Genomic DNA, 17083 nt, shown 5'->3' with positions numbered 1-17083 from the left:
GTGTGTGTGTGTGTGTGTGTGTGTGTGTGTGTGTGTGTGTGTGTGTGTGTTGGGGGAAAAGGGGGTGCAGAGAGGGGCTTGAGCATGCTGTAAATCCCGCTGATCGGTTCGTTTATTGGATCTGGAGTCTGTGGGCTCCAGGTCTAAAGGGGACCACTCTGCTCCCCTCCCCACCACCCCCACCTCCTTCACTTCATCATGAAATGCCAGGGTTTTCCGTGATGACCTGGCGACCACTGTCACTTAAAAGGACCGTGGTCTCCCTGCTCACTGGCAATAGAAGGGAGCGGTTCAGAAACAGAAGCTGTGATTTTACTATGGAAAGAAAGGAAAAACAAACAAAAAACAAAGCGAGAACTTCACGGCAGCACAACTTGCATGCATTTTGCCATTTTCCACGATAGGAGAACTTTGGGGAATTCCTTTAGGCAGATTCACCATCCTTACCAACTATGCTGTACCAACGCCTAGCTCACCAAGGCTGGGGGTGGGGGTGGGGTGGTGATGCTTTGGAGAGAGGGGTGGGTAGAACGGTACGGACTACACAATTCTGGTGGTGGCTTCTGCCTGTGGCCCTTTAAAGTGATGTTTCCGCCTACAGCGTCTTGTTTTCCTTTTGTGACTTTAGTCTTTTCCGATTTGCAAAGAATAGCCATCCCAGGGATTTAGGGTGAGGGTTGGAAGGGCGGGGGGTGGTAATCTTGAGAGGAGAGTGGACAATGAGACCGGGACACTGAGAAATGCTCGGACAGAACACACGGCTGTGGACTGATTGCACAGCCCAAACGGAGTGGCCCGAGGCTCTACAAGTAATATTTAAGAAGTATGCCTTCTGTCAAGTGATGTCGGATTTTTGACGACTGGATTCAAGCCATTCTGTCAGGCAAGGGATGGAGACCCGTTTACCGAGATCACACGCCGGTTCTATTTCATGAGACCTGGGCTGGAAACTGTAGAGTTCAGTAAATTCATTTGGTTTTCTAGAATGCTCTGTGGGTTTGGATTTAATTATTTACCTTGATTTTAGTGCCTAATTCTTAGCCCGCAGCCTCTGAGCAAGCTCCCTGGAGTTCTTGGGTGTTTCTGCAGTGTCTCTCCCAGCAGGCAGCATAGCAAACTGTTTTTCACCGGCTGGAGTGGGCAAGCAAATATTTGTTGTACAGAGGCCTTTAATCCGAGGAGGCTTCCTGGCTAAAAGACACCCTTTGCTGCACAGACTGGAAGGTCAAGCCCTTGGTGGGAACCCAGAGATTTAGGAGGGTTGGGTGTGTGTGTGTGTGTAGGGGGGTGGGGGGGGAGGAGGCGGATAGGAAGCAAACTTCAGGAAAAATAAATCCCCGAGGGGCCACATCTTGGTGGGCTTGACAAACTAATCAGCGTGTATCTATCTCTGATCTGAGTAGTCACAGATTACAATATTGTCCAGCAGCTTCCAAATGTAATTGACAATCAGGGGTGTTCAAGGAAAATAAACCAGGGCCACTTTTTCAGGTTAAAAAAATAAAATAAAACAGACATGATTTCAACAAACTGGGAGTCTGATTTTTAAAAAATGCAACTTTGCCATGGAACCCTAGAGCTACTTGGCAGCAAGGAACCCCCGGGCTTCTGTGCCTGTCCCAGTTCTCTGCGCCCTCCGCTGGGAGAGCCCCGTGGACAAGGGAGGAGAATAAACACTAACTACTGTCCCTTAAGAGCCCAGAGTCCCTGTTGTAATGAGCTTGGACGGACTCCAGGCTGATTAATCCAGAGAGAGTTTAGAACATGGAGCATGTGGGGAGTGAAACAATTGTTCTGTTGTAGTTTTTATTTTGATAAGCAAGGACTATCTCAATCCTTCTCGGCCCTGTTGCTGAACCTATTCTTGCCTGGGTTTTTTTGGTTTTTAACAGATGTTGTTTTTCACCCTTTGGATGGAAAGGGTTATCTCACTCATTAAAACCTTTGCTATTGTCCTTTGTTTCAAGGGTATGCGGAATTCAGGAATGTTGAGGCCCGGCCCCTCACTTGCTAAAACTAAAGGTCCAGGGACGGTTAGGTCCATCTTCTAATAGTTTGATAGAGTGATACCCCTTAAACAGTATAAGCCACTTAAAAAATACTGGAACCCCCGAAATACTAGGTTCATCTTTTCATCAGTTTCATCTTCTTGGGAATTAGGGTTGTTAACCTTTATTTTCCTTAGTTGTATTTTTTCCCCACAACTTTCTACAGATAATACCACTGACTAAATGGGCAAGAATGTGTTATCAGCCCACCACATATCCTTGACATTTGATCATTGGTTATCTCTTATCATTTACCTGTTAATGCTTGGTTCTCTTGATTTATTTTCTATCTATCAATGAAAGAATTTAGACAGTAGTGTAAATAGCAAGAATATTTCAAAGAGGAGCCGGGCTGGGGGAGCAAGAATATGTTTGGGGAAACAGAAATCAGGCTGCTGCTGGCGGTGGTGTCTGGATACAGCGGGAGCCAGGGAACTTTCACTTCTTGCTGAAGTTTCGAACATTGCACTGCCTACTTTTGGAAGGATTCCGTGTGACTTTTGTAATTAGACAATTAATGACAGTGTAAAAGCTCTGTGAAGTAACTTTAAAGACACGGGGTGTTCCAGTCTAAAGAGATTTAGAAACAAAACCAAAGGCTGGAGTCCGTTTAATTGAGTATCTCAGGAAATTAGGAAACTTTATACGTGGAACTTGAGTGAAAACAAACCAAATAACAAACAACAAAAATGGAGTTGACTCTGGCTCACAGTGACCCAGGATAGGGCATCTGAGGCTCTAAGTCCGTGTGGTCGTGGCTCTCCACCTTCCTAATGCCGCGACCCTTTCATACAGTTCCTTAGATGGTGACCCCCGCCAGCCATAAAATTATTTTCGGTGCTACTTCATCACTGTCATTTTGCTACTGTTATGAATCAGGTGACCCCTGTGAAAGGGTCGTTTGACCCCCAAAGGGGTCACGACCCACAGGTTAAGAACCGCTGCCTTATGAGAACAATCAGCCTCATCTTTCTCTCTCAAAGTGGCTGGTGGGCTTGAACCCACAACCTTGGGGTTAGCAGTCAATCCTATGCTTCCCTGACCAGCAGGGCTCTTATTGGATGACAAAGCTCCACAACTTCAGTGGCATCAAGTCCATTCTGACTCACAGCAGCCCCAGAGGACAGAGGACCGTTTTCCCTGTGGGTTATTAAGACTGTGACTGGGAGCAGAGAGCCCCCTCCTTATCCCACAGAATGGCTGGCCGGTTCCAACTGCTAACTCTGTGGTTAGCAGCTCAATGCGTAATGCCACCATTCTAACCTGGGACACGCTGTATAGTCATTATAAATATTGTGAATCCCAGATTAAAACAGCAACAAGCCTTATCCAATTTCAGTCTTTTCAAAATGGCTTCTCATTTTTCAGAAATGCTAATGGGGGACTTAGGACCTCCTAAAATCGGGGCAAAGAAGCCCGAGCGATGGTGGTATCATGTAGAATGTGGAGGTGAGTGAGACAGCGGGAGTGTCTGCATGTTCACCGGGGTTGTGAGAGTAATGCAAAAAGGGTTCGGAGAGAGAGTGTTGATGAAAAAAATAAACTCAGTAAGTGCCTACGATTCGGCGTTTCCTTGCTGGCTCACTCTCTTTGCATCACTGTGTGGACACTGACCCAGCCCCCAAAGATGATCATTCAGGATCTTTTTGATCTTGGACCCAAGTTTCTCTCTTTCTCTCTCTGTCTATTTAAAGACATTTGACGCAGTGATGAAAGCCCTATTAAAATGATTATTTCATAGATAAACTATGCTTTATTATGAGATTTCTAACCGTTCTGGGGCTGGGGCAGAGCTGGTCACCGCACTGTGTCATATAGTAATAGCAGTTTGAGGGAACGTATTGTCCCAGAAGTTAGGCTGGGACTGTGGAGTTCTTTATTCAATTATTAGGCCTGGAAAGGGAGATGACAGCCCTACTGCTCATAATAAAATACACAGTCTACCATAAAAAATGAAAAAAGGAGAGCTGCAGAGAGCATTAAAAACCCATGTATCAGTTAGCAACAAGCTCCAGTCTGGTTTATTTTATGTCTTGGCTATTTACCTCCTGTTTAAAGAAAGTACTTTGTTAAATATTAATCATAACATTAGAGCAAAAAGTTGTCAGTGGAAGAAATATTTACACTGAACTGCCAACAATTTGAGGAACCAATTACATCTTAAGTGTGGAATGTCAGTGAGTACAGCTTAGAAGTTTTAGGGTGCTTTTTTCTTTTCCCCCCAGAGAAGTAACAATGTCTAATCAAGATCTCTCGAACACCGTTTGAAATCTTGTAGATTTTTTTTTTTAAAGAAAAAAATCTTGTAGATTTTTGTCAATTTTAGGCTTATAAGAAGCTGGTTAAGATTCTGTGTAGCAGATAAGCCATTGTCGTTCTGTACAAGATGCCTTAGGTGAGGAACTATTTATTATTTTCCTTAGTGCCACTTGTCAGTTGTCACTGATTCTTCCAAACATGTAATATATTTTCAAAGATATGTTTTCTTCATCCCACCTAAGCAACTCTTTCTTTTTAATTCCTGCCCCCATGATAAAATAATATGGGATTGAGACATCTGGAGCTGTCACAACTGACCATTTTGACCATCAGAGCACCATCAAATCACTCCCTGCCACTGAGTCATTTCTGAATCATGGCGACTGACCCTATAGGACAGGGTCGAACTGCCCCTGTGAGCTCCTGGGACTATAACTTCGGACAGGAGTAGAAAGCCTCATCTGTCTCCTGTGGAGTGGCCAGTGGCTTTGAACTGCTCACCTTGTGGTTAGTAGCCCCATGCATGAGAAGCCATAGTCCAAGAACACTGCTGATACTATGCCATGATTCCTCTTAGTGTCCTCGGCTTCGATGCGTTTCTCTTGTGTATGAATGAGATTCAGATCGCATGGAAACTAGGTCGCTTTTTCTCATCCTCTCTCGATCGTTCATTATGGTATCATGAACATTTTCTCGTCCCTGCAGACAGTCGATAGTTTTATACATGTGTATACTCTCTGGTCGTTGCATATATGTGTGTACCAGCTAGGAGTCCTGGTGGCTTTGTGGTTGTGAGTTGGACTGCTATGTATACTTCAAAACTGCCAGCCGCTCCTCAGGAGAAAGACAGGGATGCAAGTCTCCCATAAAGGATTTATGTGTCGGAAACCTTCAGAGACAGTTCGTCCTGCCCAGTAGGGTCACTGTGAGCCCACATCGACTTGGTGACAGTGAGCTTGGGTTGAGTTTTGGTGTGCAATACGTATGATCTATCCTACAGATATACCAGAACTTTAAAATCATCCCTTAAATGGGTCCATTTTTTTCAATGATTATAAATCAAACTTGGATAAGGGCCTCTCTGTAACATTTTGTGTGCGTCTGATTATTTTGTTAGCATGGACACCAAGAAAGTGGGAATTACTCATTCATAAGGTTTCACACGATAAAGTACTTCATAATTTTAAAGAAAGGAAATTGTTTCCTCAAAGGAAATCCATTTACATATCCCCACCCTCCCTACACCCACCAAGAGGGGAGCTCACCAGTGCTCATCAGAGCAAGCAGTGCTTCCTGGCAGCTCTAACCCTGTGATAAGTCAGTCACGGGGTTTGGGTTTCATTTACGTTTGGGAGGGGGGTTATAGGTGAGGGTGAATTTTTTTGTTGTTCAATTTTTTAATTGGGTAGCTATCTCTCTTCATTTTCACTTCATGTCCTGGACAACTTTGTAAAAGGCTGGCATGTGCTAGCTGATTTAATGAGCTTATTAGTATTTTGTTTTGCTGTATTACCTTGAGTACCCCTACAACTCTGACTATCAGAATAAAGACATATTTTCATGCATGGGAAGGGAAGAGGAAATGACACTTGCCCAATTACATTCACTTGCTGGTCCCAGGCAAGCACCGGTGACTGTCAGACGATCCATAATTGAAATAACACCACTTAGCCTGGAACACCCATCAGAGGTGGGGAGGTGGGGGGGGGCGGGGCGGGGACCCTGTGCAGGCCTCTTTTTGGCTCTTTTCACTCTCTGTGAGCTCAGTAGGAAACACATCTTGATCAATTTGCGCTGGAAGACGTGTTCAACACTGATTTTCCCCGACCTAACTTCCTTGCCCTCTCCAATCTCCTGTTCCTCAGTGAGTGTCCCCCCCTTACCCTCCCACCCACCCCCACCCCCACCCCCTGTGGGTCTGCCTTCCTGTGACCTCTTGAGCTTTCTGTTTCATGGTCCCAAGCGATCCACTTCCCAGGGCCGCCGGCGGCCTTAGAAAGAAAGGTCTCTCGTGTGTCCCGCAGGCAAACCTGCCTGAGAGAGTGGGCAGACTTCTCGGCCCAAGAGAACTCTGAAGAGCCCCTAGTTGACTGCTCGTTGTCCTCTTTCCGGAGAAGACCGAGGGCCAGAGGGCTTCTCTCCTCTTCTCTGAGGCAGGACCTCAGGCCCAAAGCAAGCCGACAGATACAGGTCTCCGTGCCATTTGAAAGTTACGTCTGTGCCAGAACACCCACATCAGCGCAGGCGACCCTGGTTTTAAGCGCTTGGTGGAGACACTGTGCCTCTTGCAAATCGCCGGTTTGTGGCAACCCTGCATCGAGCGAGTCAATGGACGCTGACTTTCCAAAAGCGTGTGCTCACCTGCCGCCTTGTGCCGCACACAGGTGATTCTCACCTGTCATATCTTTTCGTATTACAGTGGCACGCTTACGAGACTACCAGCTTTTGAGTCGGTTCTGATTTATCTTGGACTCTGCTGTGGGGTCTCCCACTCTGTAAATGTTTATGGGATCCGACTGCCCTATCTTTCTCCCCGTGGAGCCGCGGATGGGTTTGGATCGCCAAGCTTGCAGTTAGGCCAACACCTAGCCCTCAGCGCCACCAGGGCTCCTTTGCGAGAGGAACACAGTGCAAACATAGAACGTTCATGTGCACGGGGACTCCAGATCCATGCGCGCGACTTCTGAACGACACCAGCTCCGAGGCACGGCTTGTATTTGTGTTCGTTCAACAAAAGAACTTCGTGGATGTTCACGTTCGTGAGCTCCTCTTTAAAAGAGGCAGCGTGGACCGCGAGCAGGGAGAGTGAATCTCCAAGCCCCTTCCCCAGGAGGAGCATGCCGGCACCCTAGCCTTGGACTGTGTCTGTGAACACTGTGCTAGTGTTTTGTTTTGTTTTTAATTTAATTTTTTGTTTTAACAGATCATTTTATTGGGGCTCTTAGAACCACCCATACATCCATTGTATCAAGCACATTTGTGCATCAGTTGTGTGTGCTAGTGTTATTTTAGGTCCCGTGTGTTATTTAGGGGCACCCTGGTGGTGCGGTGGGTCATCCTTTGAGCTGCCAACCGCAAGGTCTATGGGTCGAAACCACCAGACGCTCCATGAGAGAAAGATGAGAGTTTCTACTCCTGTAGTAAGGTGACCAGACGTCCCGCTTTTGGCTGGACAGTCCCGATTTTTAACAATTTTTCCCCGCGTCCCGTGGAGTTTTTAAAAAGTCCCGATTTTTGGAAAGAATGCACGACGACAAGCTAGGGTACACGGTTTTTGGCTGCCATGTGGCTGTTTCGCCAGGATATGAGTTTTATCAATGGTGTCCCGCTTTACCCATGTTAAAATCTGGCCACCTTATTATAGGGTTATAATCTCCAAAATGCTCAGGGGCAGTTCTGTCCTGTCCTGCACGCTCACAGAGTCAGAAGCGACAGGCTGGTAGTGAATTTTTGTGTGATGTGTTAACTTGATATGACATGATAGGGGTTGTGTGTGTGTGTGTGTGTGTGTGTGTATGGTGGGTCTGGTAACAACACTTATCCTCATAAACTAGTGGTAAATTCTTCTTCACGTGCTTTCGGCTGACGCAAGATTTCATAGGCACAGTCTTCTTCCAGATATCGCGAAACCCTGGTAGATGTGGAGAAAAAGCAATTCATCCCTGCCGGGAGGTGGGTGGACATGCTTGTCGTGTTCCTCAACTATCTGGGACTTCCTGCATCGATGCTCCTTTTCATTTGCGTATCAATGATGCCTCCACTGCTGAAAGCACGCAGAAATCTGCCTCACGGTAAATGACTCTAAGTGATACCGCTCAGGCTCTTCGGAAGGGACAAATAGTTTATCTTTACTAAAAACCCATTTGGCAGTACTTTTGGGAAAAGGAACTGTTGTCAGAGAAGGTTGGCTGAATCAAAATTAAATTACCTATTGTCTGTTCTAACCAATCATTATTTCAGATCTATTTCTCTCTGTGAAATAGCCATTTTTCCATTCACCCAGGCTAAAATCCATTGCTATTCTTCCCTCACAACTGCTCTCATTATTGCACCGTCCCTCGCCACTCACTCCCTCTGCAGCCTGCTCAATTTAATACAATGTATGGACTTTGAAGGACTTGTCTTCCCTTCAAACCCTTTTGTTCCTGGCCCTTGTCTACTCAAAGTCCAAATGAGAAAACAATACTAATGTTGCAATTGAGGCGCCTGGGCAGCACAGTGGTTATGCGTTGGGCTGCTGATCATAACCATAAAGTCACCAGTTCAAAACCACCAGCCGGTCTATGGTAGCAAGATGAGGCTGTCCACTCCCGTCAAGAGTTACAGTCTCAGAAACCCACAGGGCCAGCTCTACCCTGTCCAATACTCCCGCTAGGAGCATTGCAATAAAGACATTACAGTCAGCGGAGCCCTCACCATGTAATGGGTTATGCACTGACCTGCTAATTGCAAGGTTAATGGTTCAAACCCACTAACCATTCTGTGAGAAAAGATGAGACCAGTGCTCCCTTATGGTTGGTGTCACACACACATGCAAAAGCATGGATGCTTCATTTGAGTGTGTGTGTGTGTGTGTGTGTGTGTGTGTGTGTGTGAGAGAGAGAGAGAGAGAGAGAGAGAGAGAGAGAACGGTCATCTAGAAGAACCATTTAATCTAGGAAAACAAAGGACTCTTTTCCTTTCATATGTAGGCTTCTCCTTTTACTGCCGCCCCGTTTCATGCTTTTCTTACATTTGTGAATGATTTGGAAAACGTCTGTGTTGCCATTAAGGAAGGAAATATAGATGAGCAAGCCTAACATAATAGCACGAGCTGTGAAGTAGGCCGATGGGGCTCAACCTGTACGCAGCAGACCTGCCGCTTACAAGCTCTGTCCCGCAGCTCGGCCGCTCGGCCTCAGGCTCGTCATCTACCTGGACAGTGGGCCCAAGCCTAGCTGCGTCAGCGCATTGGCAGAGGTACACATCAAGCATGTCAAGCAACAACTCGCAGTCTCTGGCATATTTCAGATGCCCGATAGATGGCTGCTGTTCTGATCTCGCACTTGTACTTCTCTCCTGAAGCAGATGGGGCAAGCATGTCCTTGTGGTTGTGCATAGAGCCCCAAACTCCCAGGCTCACTGCCGCTGAGCCAATTCCGACTCATGGCAACCGGGTCTATAGGACAGGGTGGAACTGCCCCCGTGGCTGTCCGAGATTTGCCCTCTACAGGAGTCGAGAGGCTCATCCTTCTCCTGGGGAGTGCATGACTGCCACATCGGTGGCCACGACTCCGAATGCTTGTGCACATGGCTCGGCTCTGTTTGTTTCTTTTTGAAGATGGTGGTATGTTCACCACGAATCACAAGATATTCTTGGTGAACAGGGACCTGTGCATTTTCAAGAAAGGTATTTTGAGCACGTTGCAAGCTCTCATCAGCTTCCTTTGGGGGTGGGGGTGGGGGAGGCCGGCGCAGAAAGGTAATCGTATAGTACAAGCCCAGCAAGGGCATGACTCAAATAAACAAAGAACCTCATCTAGAAAAACTTGGCTTTCCAACACTGTTATTCCTACGCCTCCCTTTCAACCACCCAAAGTAGAGACTGCATGCTAATAAGTATTTCTGTTTTTGGTCTCATCCCATGAAAGGGTCATTGAAGCCAGGCCGTTAGACGTGAGCTGGAGCCATGAGGCTGAGCCCTTCTTCCCGCCTGGCTCAGTGTCCCTGGGCTTTGTTGCCAGGACCAGGAGGCTTCAAAGAGTCCAAGGACGAATGGAGTTGAGTGATAATGGAATTTCTCCACGAACTTTCTGAAGTCCCTTCCCATGCATTGTGATGACAGAAGCTGGGCTAGCCCTCCCAAGTCCCCAACTCCCGCAACTGTTCTTCCCCGGTGACTCTTGTGTGAGCGCATCACAAACACCTTTCTTCTAGAAAATGAGAATTGTTCTCACTCCAACTTTTCTTTTTCCTGTCTCCTGTCCTACCAAGTTTGTTTTCATCAATGGCTTCTTTGGCACAACCCCAATGGGTAAAACCGAACCAGGGAACCGAACCAACAGAACATGGTTGAAGGCAGATGAGAAAGAGGGTTGTTTGCCGGGTGGGGATGCTGGCCGGGTCTAGCCCTGACTTCTGCCTGGTTTATAGGTTCCCAAACTTCTCTGGCCTACTGCCCTTTTTAAAGACAAAAACAAAAAACAAAAGACACAGCGTTGCCTGTCGATTAAGACTTTTTTTTTTAAAAACCATAGGCCATAATCCAGGATAAAGGGTAGGTGACTACTTCTCCAGCCCCAGCCCCTGGATGGTTCCAAAGGAGCCGTGGTGGCACAGTGGTTACACAGTGGGCTGCTACCTGCAAGGTCAATAGTTCAAAGCCACCAGCCCCTCCTAGGGAGAAAGGCAAGGCTTTCTATCCCCTTGAAGAGTTGCAGTCTCAGAGACCTGTGGGGAGTTCTACTCCGCCTGAGAGAACTGCGTGAGTCAGAATCGACACTGGCAGTGCGAGTGGGTTTTTGCTGGATGGTTTCCGCGCTCCCCAGAGGGCAGTAGCATCCACTTAGGGAAACAGTTAAACAGAACAAGATCCCTCTCTTAGTTGCCAGGTGCCTTGCTGGTGACCATATCACAAGTGGATGGTTTTGGCAAACGGAAAGGTCTCTTCCTTACAGTGTAAGAAGCCTGAACTCCAGGGCACCAGCTCCGGGGGGAGGTTTTCTCTCCACGTTGACTGCAGGGAAGGTCCTTGCTTCTTCTCACCTTGATCATGTGGCATGGCAGCTACCTCCCCTCATCTCTTCTTGCCCCGTCCCCTGGGTTGGAGACTTAGTGTAGCTTCCACCTTTTTTGAGAAGAAACAACTTGATATACTTGGCAGCTCAGTGGTACAATACTTGCCTTTCAAGCAGGAGACCTGGGTTCATTCCAACCAACATAGGTGGCCACCACCCACCTGCCAGTGGATGCTTTCTTACTGCTATGGTGCTCAACGGGTGTCAGCAGAACTTCCCGACCAAGGCAGACTAGGCAGAGAGGCCTGGCAATTTTTTTTTTAATTGCAGCTACTAAACACCCTACGAATCACAGCAGTTCCATCTTGTTAGTTGTGGATTGCCATTAGCTGTGGGGTGGGGGGTAGGAGTGGTTGGGACTCAGCTCAGAGCTGCTAACAACAACCCAGAGAGATAGGCCTAGAAGGACATGGATGGCTCTTTTAGGAGGGTAGCAGCGTTGTGGTGGTGCACATCGTACTGTTGTTGTTTTTAATGGTGGACTTACCCTACTGATACACGGGTTAGGCAATAGCAAGAAAACAGAAAAGATCGCAGGGAAGAAAAGAAAGGCTGCCCCCTGGCTTTCTCAAGGAGGAGAGTTTGGAAGTCCCAGTATTGCAGACTGGCGGATCTCAGGGGACTTCGGGTTTGACACCAACAATGCTGGGTTTTTCGGGTACTTGGTGACGTGGTATCAAAGCCCTAGGAGGTGAGAGGTCAACTGAGGAAAGAAGACGTGTGCCATTTCATTCTTTGCTCTCTGAACTCTCAAAGGAGCTGCCATTAGACCCTGAGCGACTGCTTGGAAAGTCCAATTTTGATACGCTAGGATAGCCACATCTGCTCTTGAGAAAAGAGCCTTGAATTTGATGGACAAAGGGCTGTCTCATGGACTGACAGGATCTTTGAATCTGGTGAAATCTCAGAGGGCTTCGAGCTCAGCCTCCTGACCGGGGCAGGAATGACTTCTCCATCCGTGACTCACTGGTGGAGAAGGGAACTCATTTAGTGGGTGATAGCTATCCTCTTCAAAACCTGAAATAGAGTAGGAGATGTTACCCTGCATTTCAGGCTGTGAAGGTAACTCTTTTGTCCTATGAAGCTTTGATGGATGTGTATGTACACACCGACCGTGGGATGCTATCAAAACAGAAAAAACAGAACCAAGCTTAACTACCAGAACTCCCTGAATGGACAAGCCAGAAGCCTTGAGACGGAGGATTTCATTCTATTTACTTAGCTGGAATCTTCTAGAAACCTCCTGGGTCCCTTTCCCACCATCCTGCTCTTGTCCCCATCACCTTCCTCTGATTCCGCAGGCAGGGGCCTGCTCCTCGCCACTCACCCTCATAGGCTGCCTGCATGGGCTGTTTCCCAGGTTTCCTCTCCACTAGGCAAACTCCTCCAGGATACAGATGTGTCCCAGTGCCTGGGCCCATTCCAAAAACAAACAAACAAACTCACTGCCAGTGAGTCGATGCCAATCATAGTGACCCTATAGGACCATAGTGACGGTCTAGGTTGGGGCCGAACTGCCCCAGTGAGTTTCAAAGACTGCAGCTTTGTACAGGAGTAGGAAGACTTGGCTTTACCCCCTTCAAGTGGCTGGTGGTCTTGAACTGCGACCTCGCAGATGGCAGCCCAGTGCTTAAGCACTGCTCCACCTGAGCCCCTTCCATGGACATTCAGACTATGGTTTTAACGTGCTGGACTATATGAAATAATGCTTGTTGTTCTGTGATGTATTTGGGGAGGGGGGTTGGAGTGCCCATGCTGCAAAGATTAGGTATGTGGGCGATATAGGCAGAGTGCCTGAATGGTCTTGGCGATTGAAAATAACATTGCATGATACAGAAGGAGTTAGCAAATGGCCTCAAGGACAGGGGAAATATGGGTACCGATATGACATCTTCCCATGAACCAAGGAGGCAGTCAAAGACCAACTAGAACTATTGCAGCAGAACAAGTCCATCGTTTTATATTTGCAGGGTGGTTTGCATTTCTGCGTATCCTTGTGGGTCCCCAAGATCGTCTTGTATGATGGGAAGGTGGTGACACTCCACTTGGCAAACCAGAAAACAGAGGCTTGGTGAGATAAATGACCTGTTACATCCGGGGACTGTAGCTACAAGAGGGACTAGAACCCACAATCCCTCCCAGTACTGCGCGCTGTGGTTTATGCAAACAACCTGTTTTCGTGACGTCTAATGCTAAACCAGCAGCCACACTGACTCTCATTTTGTCAATTGTGCGCATGAATGGGCAACGATTGGGTGATAACGTTCAACGCTATAGATTCATATGGCTGGTATCTCAGGTTAGGAAGGAACTTTATTTCCTCAGATAATGTATTCACACTTTATCTTGTTGTTAAAAACATACACAGCAGCCCATACACCCATTGGACCACTTCTCTGTGTTCAATCCAGTGACACCGATTCCATCCTGTAAGTGGCACAGCTGTCTCCACCCTCCTTTTCTGAAGTCCACACACTCACTACCATGGAGTTGATGCCAAGGCATAGTGACCCTATAGGACCATACTGACTATATAGGACAGGGCCAAACTGCCCCACTGAGTTTCAAAGACTGTAACTTTTTACAGGAGTAACAAATACTCACTGCCGCCTAAGCTTCCTATCCAACCTGGGAAAGAGACTTTGGAAAGGCCATGCTTCCAGTCCAAGCAATAACTGGAACCCTGGAGTCTTCTCGGCGTCTCCGCCTCCCTTCCTGACAGGTCAGTGATGGGACGCTGGACGGAGGCAGCCCCATTCATCCCTCTTAAGTAGAAGAGGGTGCGGGGAAACAAGCTGAACACGGTGGGGATTAGTACAGTATGGGGCAGCACAGAAATCTATGGGCATGGAGACAGGGCAGAGGTGACGGAAGCATGGAAGCCCAGGGCAGAGGCCTGCTGTAACTCTGAGTGGTGGCTAGGGAACAGCCACGGGGGCCCTCGCCCCCCTGACCAGCTCAGAGCACTGTGAACTGAAGCCCTTGACCTTTGTACGCTTGTTTCCCACGGGCCTGTGAGAGATGCAAACAAGTGAGGCATTTCCAACCTTCAAAACACCTTTGACCTTTTATGAATTGAGATCATTTTTGAAAGATGGGTTTGGCTTCATTTGGTTCACCAGGCCACTTCTTGTAATGCCGGTTCTGCCTCACAGCGATAAGATGAATCTGTGCACATGGCTGCAGCCGCAGTGTCCATTGATCTTGTCGAGGGCCTTCCTCTTTTGTTGTTGCCCCGCTCCTTTACCAAGCACGATGTTCTTTTCCAAGAACTGGTCTCTCCTGGTACTTCCATCTCTGACTCAACCCAGACAACTCTGTAAAAGACATCGCAGGAGCGTGTCAGAAATGGCGCAGATTCTGTGGGGATTTTCTCATCACTGCAGTAAGTGCCAGAGCCCTGGTGGTAGAGTGGTTATACCCATTGGTCTGCTAACGGCAAGGTCAGCAGATCAAAACCAGCTCAGGAAAAAGATGGGGCTTTGGACTCCCGTAAGGAGTGACAGTCTCAGAAACAGCACAAGGCAGTTCCCTCCTGTCCCGTAGGGTGGCTATGAGTTGGCGTCAGCTCCATGACAGTGAGCTTCCTTTTGGTTTTTAGTAACTGCCAGAGCAGGTCACCTTCCATAAAACTCGAGTTCCCAGTGGAAGGTTGTAGACCTCCTTCCATTGTTTGATCCACTCCATGATGACAACAGGGAGGGCAAGACCTGGCACAGTCAGCCTAGTAGCACAGTCAGCGAACTACGTGATGGACCCTGGCAAGACCCCCTGCCCCAGACAGGAAGCCCATAGGTCCATCTTCCTCTCCCCTCGCAGGCATTTCCTGTTCATTGTTTGTGGTGCCCGTGGCAGCCCTGTTTCCTTCCATCCATTGGCCTGACCGGGCTGGAGTTCTCTTAGGAGAGCCTCTTGCCCAGGTCAGAGCTGCCAGACAGCCATGTCAGCTCACCCGAGTCAGGGCCCAGCCTATCAACAAAGGGACGACTTAGGAAATCTGATCGTCTCTGCATGCAGATAAACCTGCGACCCCAACTCTCTCTTACATGGGCTCTGCACTCCTTCCATCCATTCTCGCTCTTCCCCGTTGGAGGGTTGGTCCCACTGCCAGGAAGTGGCCGCTGTGGAAGCCATGCACCATGGCGGGTTTTGGGGGAGTGGAAGATCTTGACTTAGATGTCAAGCCAAGCGTCTCCCCTGGACCCAGCTGGGGGGTGAAATCCGACTCCTTAAAGCTCCACGTGGAAGGGGGCGACCTCTGGATCCTGCGCTGGGCTGGTGTGTTCGCCCAGCATGCGTGCTGCTTAGTTTCCCGTTGGGAGCCGAAGTCCTGAGCTCCGTGTCCAGAAGCGAGTTCACCGCCTTTGCCAAGGGTCCCCTCTGAAGCAGTGCGCGGTCCCTTTGCAGATCGAGGATGGCGCTCTGGCCTCTGCCGCGTGATGGCAGGAGGTGCAGTTAGGTCGGAGCTGGATGCCGGGCATTCACTCCTTTCGGAAAAGTGGCCAATGGCGCGGGAGGCTGTGTGGATTTCGCCCTCGCTCCGCTTGCCCGTTGTTTTCAGAGGAGGGCAAGGGTGCGGTGGTAGGGGGGCACTGTTGATCTGCATCTCGCGGCCCCAGCTCTGTTCCGAACTCCTGTCGGAGAGACAAGTCCTCAGCGACGCTGTGGCCACCTCCTGGGCAGCCAGGGTGGCGCCTACCCGGGTGGTGCCCACCCACCGCCCTCCCCCTGAGGGGGTCGAGTGCCGTCCGCCTCTGGTTGGGGGATCCACGCCTCCTCTTCCTCAGTGGGTCCCCCGTGCTGTGTCCCTGCGCCGTGGTCCCCGTACAGGGGCTTGCCGGGGGCGTCCACGGGGCAGCATGGGGGGCGGTTCCGGGGAGAAGGGGTGTCAGACCGCCCTTGACACAGCTCTGTCTCTCCCCCGCGCAGTGATGGAACCGACCACCACGGTGCCGCCCGCCGTTGAGCTCTGAGGGACCCGGGGCATCATGTACAGTGTAGAAGACCTCCTGATCTCTCACGGGTACACACTGTCGCGGAGCCTCGTGCCACCACGGGAGCAGAACCACGAGGGCCACCGGCCCGCAGGGACACGCCACCGAGCTGGCCACGGCCTGTTGAACGGCTACGAGAAGGACCCCACAGCCTCCGCACCCAGGAAGAGCGCCCCGGGCAGAGGCGGTGGTGCCCCGAGGAGCCCCAGGCCTCCCCAGCGAGCTTCGGATGTGGGGTAAGTCCCCAGGGTCGCCCTTGGTGTCCTTTCGATTGGGGCTCCAGGGCAGTGAGGGTGCCCCCTTCTGCACCGTCTGTGTGGCTGGGGCCTGTGAAGGAGCCAGGAGTTTTTTAATTTTTTTAACACGCCCACCCCCTACCCACCATCCACCCCGTGTTTGCATGTTCCAGCAACAGCACTTAACACTGACAGCCTGGCCCTCAGCTGGCCTCCAGTAAACTGTGGTTGAGGGTCAGTCGTGAGGAACAGAGGTAGCATGCGTGGTAAAGTAGAGGCTATGTCAAAACGAGGGGTCCTTCCATGAGACGGATGGAACCCAGCAGTCCCCGCAAAATGACTGAGACAAAGTGCCCGCGATGGTGGGGATGGGGCCATGCTTTGAAAGGTTACAGAGCGGGTTTCATCCTGTGGCGCTCGGCGCTGTGGCTTTCAGCCGTCTACTTTATTCTGACAGCGTCCCTTCGTGTGGCCTCGGTTAGGTGTCACTTGGAAACCCTGGCTCCGCTCCTTCTCGGGAGACACATGCCCACATCTGTAGTGCACTTGTCTTTTTTTTTTTCTGAATGTGTTTTTATGTTTTGTAGGTAACAGGGCATTGAAAAGAACACATTCCTGATGGCCTCCCCTCTATCAGTGAAGCACTAAACCTTTCTTTTAATAGAGCCACACGCTCGCTTCCTTTGGCTTCCAACCCATCTTTCACTTGGACACACCTGGTCCCGATGTGGGGATCCCATCTGAATGCAGCTGCCTCTGTGGAGGTTTCC

The 17083-nt window shown here is 49.3% G+C and overlaps 1 protein-coding gene across 3 annotated transcripts in view; it reads left to right on the top strand.

The window, feature by feature from the left end:
* JCAD (junctional cadherin 5 associated) overlaps positions 1 to 17083 on the top strand; it is a 113214-nt gene that overhangs the window by 62714 nt on the left and 33417 nt on the right. For 2 of the 3 annotated variants that reach the window (XM_045289806.1, XM_013004624.2), the window contains exon 2: positions 16013 to 16313. In XM_045289806.1, the coding sequence (XP_045145741.1) occupies positions 16072 to 16313 (242 nt within the window). In that variant the 5' untranslated portion in view covers positions 16013 to 16071. Of the gene's footprint in view, positions 1 to 13717; positions 13806 to 16012; positions 16314 to 17083 lie in introns of those variants that run through there. The other variant, XM_045289805.1, reaches the window with a different exon arrangement.

This window comes from Echinops telfairi, unplaced genomic scaffold, assembly GCF_000313985.2.
Source record: "Echinops telfairi isolate 266 unplaced genomic scaffold, ASM31398v2 ScPeMD7_31;HRSCAF=116, whole genome shotgun sequence".
Classification (NCBI taxonomy): domain Eukaryota; kingdom Metazoa; phylum Chordata; class Mammalia; order Afrosoricida; family Tenrecidae; genus Echinops; species Echinops telfairi.
This window is presented reverse-complemented; position numbering and strand designations above follow the sequence as displayed.